At 34.4% G+C, this 10,389-nt stretch overlaps 1 protein-coding gene across 9 annotated transcripts in view; it reads right to left on the bottom strand.

Moving 5' to 3' along the window:
• The window catches only part of LOC106461346 (voltage-dependent calcium channel type A subunit alpha-1-like), a 97,196-nt gene that overhangs the window by 21,256 nt on the left and 65,551 nt on the right, over positions 1 to 10,389 (bottom strand). For 6 of the 9 annotated variants that reach the window (XM_022388230.1, XM_022388235.1, XM_022388231.1 and 3 more), the window contains 3 exons: positions 7,995 to 8,111; positions 7,147 to 7,212; positions 4,102 to 4,193 (listed from right to left, as the gene is read on the bottom strand). In XM_022388230.1, the coding sequence (XP_022243938.1) occupies positions 4,102 to 4,193; positions 7,147 to 7,212; positions 7,995 to 8,111 (275 nt within the window). Of the gene's footprint in view, positions 1 to 4,101; positions 4,194 to 4,781; positions 4,874 to 7,146; positions 7,213 to 7,994; positions 8,112 to 10,389 lie in introns of all 9 variants that reach the window. The other 3 variants (XM_022388234.1, XM_022388226.1, XM_022388227.1) reach the window with 1 other exon arrangement.

Here is a 10,389-nt window from a genome sequence, read left to right as displayed (position 1 = left end):
TCACTATATAAATTGTATTGTTGATTATAAAGTTAATTATATTTATTTTAAACACCAATGCTAATGAAATATAATATTTTAAGAATGATAAAAACAGACAAACATTATATATGCACGTGTAAACAAGGTACAATAAATATATACATTATACATCTCTGAAGTCCAGAATTATGGGTATGACAGTAACTTCTTAATACTGTATGAGAAGATATTATCATACAATGTAAATAATACGTGGGGTAGGGTTACAATTAATAAGTAATATACTATACGGTTCTTCTGTAATTTTAACTACCATAAAGACAAACCTCCCCCCACACACTCATTGAAATGCTAAACTGAAACAATACTATAGTAATTCTCAATAAAACACTGCATGTTGATGTTGTTTCTCGACTTTCGCACAAAGCTGTACTCGAGGGCTACCTTCACTAGCCGTCCATAATTTGGAAACGAGGGGTTACGGGGAAAGCATCTATTCAACAACACCCACCGCCAACTCATGGTCTACTCTAACAGTATCCACGGCCCCAAAGTGAGGAGCGCGATGTTTTCTTTTGCAGTAACGGGTTTCGAACCTTGGGCCCACAGTCCGAAATGCAAACCACTAGGCCAAGCTCGGCTCCTAAAGCACTGGATAACGTAGCGAAACTGTTATTTTCAATAATTACAAAAAAAAGTAAAATAGACGGATTTCTTTTTTTTTCAAACCAAGTATCAGAAGCAGAATTTTTCTGGAAGACACACAAGAAGAATCTGCGCATGACCGTTCCTAATTATGAGCTCATAGACAATAGGGAAGACTGCTTTATAATCAATAACACCCACTGCCAACTCTTGAGCAAGTAATGGAATTTGACCGTCACTTTTATAGCGTCCACGGCTTCAGAGAGCGAAGTGCATTTTTATTGCAATGGAACGCGAACTATGAACATTCAGATTCACAGTCTGATCACAGTAACCAGTAGGCCACGCCCAGTCCAGAACTATTAGAACCAATAATTATTAGCTACTTCAAGTTAAAAAAAAGATACCCTTGTCGATACAATCAGCCTAACTATTAGTTTATACCTAGACTTGAAAAGAATCAAACATACAAATGTTACATCTTTATTTAAAAAAAAAAAGGTTGAGTTATTATTCAGTTATAGTGACAAAGCAGTTTAGGTTTGGTTTGTTATGAATTTCGCGCGAAGCTACACGGGGACTATCTGCGCTAACCCTCCCTAATTTAGCAGTGTAAGACTAGAGGGAAGGCAGCTAGTCATCATCACCCACCGCCAACTGTTGGGCTACTCTTTTACCAACGCATAGTGGGATTGACCGTCACATTATAACGCCCCCACGGCTGAAAGGGCGAGCATGTTTGGTGTGACGGGGATTCGAACCCACGGCCCGCACATTGCGAGTCGAGCGCTCTAACCACCTGGCCAGCAGTTTGGGATTGAAGGATTTTAAGAGTCACCCCACGAGAGCCGCATAAACTAAAGCCTTGTGACAACAAGACAGTCATGAATGTTATTTTAATGTAATAAACATAAATAATGCTAATCTATGAATCTCCTACATATTCAGTGGAATGTCCTCTGTATAGTGCAGCAGGTTTCAACGAATTACTTCTAAGGTGTTATTTCAATTAATTCAAAATCTCCTTTCTTTTCAAGGGACAGATCGCGACGGCTAGGTCTAAAAAACACACACAGACTCTAATTATTTTAATACATTTAATAAGCTTGTATTCTGGATGCAAAAATGACCCACTGATACAGAACCAAAACGATCCCTGTGATATCCAAACAAAACAGTCTTGTTTGTTTGTTTTGAATTTCGCGCAAAGCTACACGAGGGCTATCTGCGCTAGCCGTCCCTAATTTAGCAGTATAAGACTAGATGGAAGGCAGCTAGTCATCATCACTCACCGCCAACTCTTGGGCTACGCTTTTACCAACGAATAGTGGGATTGACCGTCACATTATAACGCCCACACGGCTGAAAGGGCGAGCATGTTTGGTGGGACGGGGATTCGAACCCGCGACTCTCAGATTGCGAGTCGAGTGCCCTAACCACCTGGCCAACAAAACATTCAATGTGATACGAAACGAAAACGATCCAGTGAGACTCTGGAGCCAAAACGACACATGTAATACAGATTATACTCTGGAACCAAAACGATCCACGCGATTTAGCTTATACCCTAGAACTAAAACCTTTCAGGCTTTCAGGTAAACCAGGTTACGTTCTAGAATCAAAATAGTGAACACCTGAAGAAAGCTTCATAGAGCACAATTATAAGAGAAACAACCAGTGGATCAAACAGCTCAAATAATATCGTCATTAATATGGCTCACTATGAGATTTTAGAACTATGAAGTTGGATCCTTATTTCTCGTCCACTTATGTTTTATGTTCATGTTGTCGGCTTCCCTTACTAACTCAGAATTAAATGTTTCGAGTCGAGATAAATCTCTCAACGTTAATGTTCTTAACAATATTTAGTTTCTGTTTTTATACACATACTTCTGGACTTGATTGATACAAGTATAGTTTCTGGGTTTACAGATATTAATGGAAACAAATAGTAGTATACTATAACCCCTGAATAATTAAACGTAACCAAGTTAATGATAAAGAACTCGACTGATAATTGTTTTTTTAGGTTTAATACGTTTTAAAAAATCGAAGTAAAAAAGTAATAAAAACGAGTTACCTGGAGTTTGAGCAAAGCATTTCAAATAAATCACTCGAATATGTTTTTAACAATATTATTGAGTTAACAAAACAATGGACTTTAACAGAAATTGCATTTTTAGTTATTTATGTTATTTTTGGAAATTAGATAACAATACCATACATTGTTGTGATGCTCAATCACCAAACCATTACTTTGTCATTCTATTTTAAAGTGCTCCAAACAATATAATTATCAACATTATTGGTTATTCAATCTTTACGACTGACAAGATAAGAAAAAAAAACATGCAAAATTTTTTAAGTAAAAATATTTATACTTACTAATCATACTATTCAGTTTTTTTTTAATCATAAAACTTCTTGAAATTAATGAACTTAATTCTGCAAAAAAATTTAAATTCCATCCGACCACATCAGTTTGTTTGTTTCGGATATTTGTGCAAAGCTCAAAAAGGTCTATCTGCGCTAGTCGTCCCTAATTTTTGAACTAATAGAGTAGAGGGAAGACCGCAAGTTAACTGCACCTACCGCCAACTCTTGGGCTACTCTAATCGAATAGAATTTGACAGTGAGTCTTATAACGCACACACGGCCCCAAAGTGTGAAGCGAGATTTTTCATATTTTCTGTAACGGGATGCGAGCCATGGACCCTGGAATCCACAGTGCGATACGTTAGCACCAGGCCACGCCCGGCTCAAATAATTGTTTGTTTTAGCGCAAAGCCACTTTTGGCTATCTGCTACGTCCACCGAGTGGAATCGAACTCCGGGTTTAATCATTGTAAGTCCGTAAATGTACCGCTGACCCACCAGGAGACGGTTCAAACACATCAATAAACATAAAGAAAATTTTTTTTCTAATTCTGCATATAAATATATACTCCTGTACTCGCGTGACTATATTTAGGAACACTATTTTTTGTGGAATTCAAAGTATATAAACAGTTACATATTATACAATTAACATATCATATAGATAAGAAGATATAAAGTGAGCTTTCCTAAAATTCCACAATGAAAATGCAAAGGTATTTTCAGTTTCAGAAAAAACTATTTTGTGTTCTAAATTCGATTGGATTGAAAAAAAAATCACAGAAGCTAATTAATACACAGGTGAACAAAATTCCTGTCGGTGTTACATATTAGCATGTCTTACACAATACGATTAGCGTGTCTTAAGCAACATGAAATGTTTTCGAGTTGCAAATGGATATCAGAAGACGACTTTTATATAAATATTCAGAGAACATCGCGGGATTCTGAACGAATCCAAAGGACCGAATAAAAGCTTTAGTAAAATAGAAACATTGACGTGGAATTGGATGGAACACGAAGCAGAAGTTTGTCAAATTTCAACATGAAACCCGATCGAGGTGCAGGTTGGGCAGATCATATGAAGAACGAACTTGCCTGAAGAGAAGCATAAGTCCTTGGAAGAAGTTGCGGAAGTTATTATGACGCATTATAGAGGATTCAGGATTGAGGGCGATATTACCAAAAACCTAATTGTGGGGAAGGAAGGACGTTGAAAAGTTAGTACATCTACATAAAAAAAAAATCTCTTTAGTCCTAGTAAAAATATAATAGACTAATAAATATACATATGTAAGGACTAACACGTACAATTACATCTATCTACGTTCACTAACCTAGTAACGTTACTAGTGATGAATAATGGGCAAGCAGAAAGGTGTGAGGAATAAAACTGAGAAATAATCACAAAAATAGAGGAGACAGACAGACAGGCAAAAGAAAAGAGAAATGGCTAACTAAAATTTAGAGAAACTTTTTAGGGTTTGTCAAAAAAGTCCATTTCACTACGACATACATTGTTATTGGGAAGGTATACAATTCTCGTCGTTGCATTTTAATGGCTGACATCATCGTTGATAATTTAAATAAATCCATCACACGAGGACCAGCTGTCCTATTGAGATATTGAACAAGCTTTAGAACCTTAATAAGAGTTTTTAATATCAAAAAAAGGGGGGGGGCGATTTTGTAATATTCAAACACTCGTGTATAGCAGAAAACACAACGACGATTTTGTTGTCCAACCGTCTATCAACGCCCCCTACTGTTAAACTCACCTAAACAAGAGCATCAACGAGAGTATGAAGGTTTGGAAGTTGTTGTGCCGATTTATATCTGTATCTGGCTGACACTGGATGTTCCCAAAGACCTGATGTTGGTGAAATTCGAGCCAAGAATAGATGGGAAACAGAAGAAAGGTGGAGAAATATCTTTCAAGGAGACAGGAAAGCACAAGTGCAAGAAAGAAAAGAAGAATATGCGGGCGACTAATGCCTAATGCATTCCTTAACTATTGGAAAAGGAGTCGTTTTTTTTTCTCTTCTTCTACTTTATTATTGTCCTAATTTATTGTAAATGGATTGATTTATAGTATTACAAATTTGGGTTGTTTTTTTCTTCTAATTTTGTGAAACCTCCTTCTGCCACTACTGCTTGTGGAATTACTTAAAAATCAAACGCCATAGTACTCATACAAACTGTTAGTTGAGTGTGATGGAAAAACATTAGTATTACAAGCATCTAACACATAAGTTATGAAAACACAATTTTTAGAGTTGAAACACGTGGTGAAAGGGATAGAGATGAAATAAAATATACAACTTTATGTTAATAATGAATTTTATAAATTCAGTTAAAATAGTCAATAGAAAACTACAAGAAAAAACAATATAATGTATGATATATATACAAAAAAGCTGAAATACGATTTGTTTATTTGTAATTAAAGTACAAAGCTACACAATTAGCTATATATGTGCTCTGCCCACCACGGGTATCGAAACTTGGTTTCTAGTGTTGTAAGTCCGCAGACATACAGCTGGGGCTGATATACGAGAATTCACGTTGTCACTTGTTGTAAAATTTAATTATTATTTGTTTTTTCAGGGTATTAAATACATGAAACAATTCGCTTTCAGCTATTTTGTGGTTCATAAGTATAAACATTTACATATTCTTCATGCTATTAAAGATATAGACTACACTTTGGGAAACATTCAACTCTTTTAAACCGTTGCCTTACTATTCGTTCTTTAAAATTTTGATCCATTTGTACTATTTGTTCTTTAAAATTTTGATCCATTTGTACTATTCGTTCTTTAAAATTTTGATCCATTTGTACTATTCGTTCTTTAAAATTTTGATCCATTTGTACTATTTGTTCTTTAAAATTTTGATCCATTTGTACTATTCGTTCTTTAAAATTTTGATCCATTTGTACTATTTGTTCTTTAAAATTTTGATCCATTTGTATTATTTGTTTATTTGTATTATTATTATTAATAAATAATAATCATACTTTTTATTTCATGTATGATCATAAGACAGTAAGCGTACATAATAATTTATGTAAACTCAAATGTATGATCATAAGACAGTAAGCGTACATAATAATTTACGTAAACTCAAATGTATGATCATAAGACAGTAAGCGTACATAATAATTTACGTAAACTCAAATGTATGATCATAAGACAGTAAGCGTACATAATAATTTATGTAAACTCAAATGTATGATCATAAGACAGTAAGCGTACATAATAATTTATGTAAACTCAAATGTATGATCATAAGACAGTAAGCGTACATAATAATTTATGTAAACTCAAATGTATGATCATAAGACAGTAAGCGTACATAATAATTTATGTAAACTCAAATTGGTTACAAATAACTTTTCGAATAGATTCAACGACAAGGTAAGACGATGGTCTAACAATATGTCATTGTTTTACCACTTCTCTACGGGGGTAGTCTTTTACTTTTTATATAGACATTAACCACACTTTTGTACGTGATCTCAAATACACAGAATAATTCCTTTTAAACAAATGTATTAAAGTAAAACAAATATTTTTGTTTAATTCCTGAATTTAGAGTTTAGTTAAAAATACACAACAATTGATACGTGAAAAACAACAACCACCAATAAAGAAAGAGTCACTGCCATTATCCAAGAATAATATCGAATGACCGTCTTATTGTATACTGACACAACAATACAACCATTTAAATAAAGTTTTATTTTGATCTATATATCTCGCCGAGTTCAGCCATCTTTCTTTAACAATGGAAGCTTTTTAATGATAGCTCTTGAAATAGCAATAGATTCGTAGACTAAATCAGTGACCATGGGAGCTTTAAGGCGGGACTGTGGAAATTTTTATTCCATAACAAAATATTTCATTCTATATTTTTTGGTAAATAAAAAACACAAAACATAAGAAACATATGAATAGCAAATATTTAAACAGCTAAGTAAATGGTAAAAAGTGCTTTTTTTATATAACGGAATAAGTTATTCTTTATAAAAGAAAATCTGAAACGGTTACATATATTACCGATTTATTTAACTTGTTCAAAAATATAAAGATAAAGAATACAACCAATACGTTCGACTTTTGATTCTATTCTAGAACTGACCTGCATTCCTATGATGGCGTAGATGAAGAAAAGCATAGCAATGAGCAGACACACGTAAGGTAAGGCCTAGAAATGTGACAAGAACAAGTAGTTAGTTTGTTAACATGTGTTCGAGATTATAATTATTTTATGTCAAGATTGATAAAAAACGCCAAACCTGTTGAAACCTTAGTTAGTTTGTTAACATGTGCTAGAGATTATAATTATTTTATGTCAAGATTGATAAAAAAAACGCTAAAGCTGTTGAAACCTTAGTTAGTGGTCTCTGTTGAAATAGCAGATTCAAATGGTTGTTTAACATTGTGAAAAATACACAAGACCGATCAACGTTTAAGAATTGTTTGTTTGCTTGTAATTAAGCTACACAATGGGCTATCTGTGCTCTGCCCACCACGGGTATCGAAACCCAGCTTCTAACGTTGTAAATCCGCAGACATACCGCTGTGACACTGGGGGGCACGTTTAAGAAGCTACAATATTGAGAAAATATTTCAATATTTTTGGAGTTTATAATACTGGCTCTTAAAAAAATTAATAAATCATCCTACACATGTTTATCCAAATGCCAAACGAAAATTGATTTAAATTAATTCTGACATGACATTCCATTTAATGTTATCACTTAATAAAGTCTCTTCTCTCTTTTTCTTTACAAATATTCTATTTTAACCTAGTTTGTTTAAAATATTATTGCTTAGACTCCAGGTCAGAACCTGAGAAATAAGAAGAAAAACAGAAATTTGTATTTAAATAAAGGTCAACTGGTAGCAGAACATATATATATATATATATGTATGACGTCATCAAATACAAAATAAACTAAAACTACCTTGAAAACAAAGACTTACTTTAAAGGACTGAATAAAGGTCCACAATAAAATACGAATGGTGTAACCTTGTCGGAGAAGCTTGATCAAACGAGCAGCTCGAAATAATCTTAAGAATCCCACGTTGAAAAAGTTGACCTACAAAACAGAAACGCAAATCTTTAGTGATTGTCACGAATTTTACAAAATTTAGAAAAAAATAACTTCTAATATTTATTTTAGTTTTTGAAATTTCAAAGCAAATTCAGAATATCCTTGTGGTTGAAGATAAACTTATGCATTTTTCGATTTACGTCATTTTAGCACTTTTTTTCACAGGCCAAGTTTTTACTGAATAAAAGGGCCGAATTTAAAAGTATTTAAGATTATCGGCGTATCACGGTGCTTGCATATAGTCGTGAAACCTACTGTAAAATAATCAAAGTTTGGAAAACGCACAATTGTAGTCAATGATTAAAAGTAATATTTATTTTTCACTTTCAGTCTCGAAAACTATGATGTGTTAAAAACGATATGTTTAGTTTTTTTTTCCATTTTAGAAGTTAATATATTAACGCTAAAACAAGATCGAATTGTCATTATTGTAGACACGGCAAAACATGAACATTTTACAGTTTTACTTCAGCTACATAAAACTACTTTTAACAGGCCCTTCACGAGCCAGTAGGAGACATTTTTGTTGAAAAAAAAACAAACTCTCCAATCCGGTTTTTCTTAATTTGAACTCAGATTTTTGGACATTTTTATTGGCTAAAAAGATGGCATTGCCCGCACTCTTTTAGCGTTGGGGCTGCGAAAAGTGATTTGAAGTGATAAGGTGACTGAAATCCGTCAGGGCATCACGAGCTTAACGGCCAAGCACAAGAAGCACAAATGACACTCAGAGGTATTCAGGAACCACTTAGAAACCACCTTGGTAAATATTGTGCAACAAGCCGAACACAATATTATGCCTGTAGCTGCTTTCAAAGTGTTCCTGTCTGCTCATCCTACTGCTGACTATCGCGATGCTTCGACATTCCCTCCCGAATCGCAGGTGAAATCGTTCGTATCTCACTTGAAAGCTAAACATAAAAAAGTGATAGCAGAAGCACAAAAGGTCGGCAATTTCTGAATTAATGATGCTGAGAATGTGGCTTTATTGATATATACTGAATTTACTCCCAGCGGTAGACCTTAGTACTAGCTAGTATGGAGACTTGAGGATGTTGTATTTCACTTAAAAATTTATCAGTTAACATACGAAATCTTGCCTCGAAGTTATCTCGAAATTATACGTCCAAAACAACCGGATTGAACTTACTTTTAATATTTAACAAATTGTAGTGTAAAGACACCCCTTGGCTCCTAAGGAACGTATTAAAAAAGGTTTAATAAACCACAAGCTCTGTATATAAAACGTAATAACTCAGCATTTTTTTCTTTTTTAACAACAGGAACTAGGACAGGACGTTAGGATTGTTTCTTTGCTTCGGATTTTCGCACAAAGCTACACAAGAACTATATGTGCCAGCTATCCCTAATTTTAAACTGATCGATTAGTGGGAAGAAAGTTAGTCAACAGCACACATCGCTATCTCTTGGGATACTCTGATCGATTAGTGGGAAGAAAGTTAGTCAACAGCACACACATCGCTATCTCTTGGGATACTCTGATCGATTAGTGGGAAGAAAGTTAGTCAACAGCACACATCGCTATCTCTTGGGATACTCTGATCGATTAGTGGGAAGAAAGTTAGTCAACAGCACACATCGCTATCTCTTGGGATACTCTGATCGATTAGAGGGAAGAAAGTTAGTAAACAGCACACATCGCTATCTCTTGGGATACTCTGATCGATTAGAGGGAAGAAAGTTAGTAAACAGCACACATCGCTATCTCTTGGGATACTCTGATCGATTAGTGGGAATTGACCGTCACTCTTATAACTCAACCACGGCCGAAACGACGGAGCGCGATTTTGCGGAATTGACATGAAAACCACAGACCCTCGAATTCACAGTTTGCCACGATAACCACTAAGCCACACCGGTTTACGCATGAAGTGGCGACATCTAGCTTAGAATCTGTTGTGAAACTGAGCTAATGGGGTCCTCGTGCTGAGCAAACGGTTATGCAAGTTCCGCGAATTTTAATATATCTTCTATTTTTTTTTAAATATCAAAATTGATGTCGAAATAATTCAATAATAAAGTTGTAAGTGCTGTATCGCAGAAGTTATCTTCTTGGCATGTAAATCATGTCATACATAGCATTACATTGGATCTTTAGTTAGTATAGACAAACATTTGTACATAAAATTATGTACGTCATGTCATAACGTAACATTGATTCTTTGGTCAGTATAGACAAACATTTATCCACAAGATAAATCATGTCATAACGTAACATTGATTCTTTGGTCAGTATAGACAA

This window comes from Limulus polyphemus, unplaced genomic scaffold, assembly GCF_000517525.1.
Source record: "Limulus polyphemus unplaced genomic scaffold, Limulus_polyphemus-2.1.2 Scaffold939, whole genome shotgun sequence".
Lineage (NCBI taxonomy): Eukaryota > Metazoa > Arthropoda > Merostomata > Xiphosura > Limulidae > Limulus > Limulus polyphemus.
Note: the sequence above shows the minus strand (reverse complement) of the source record. Positions and strands in the feature narration are given on the sequence as shown.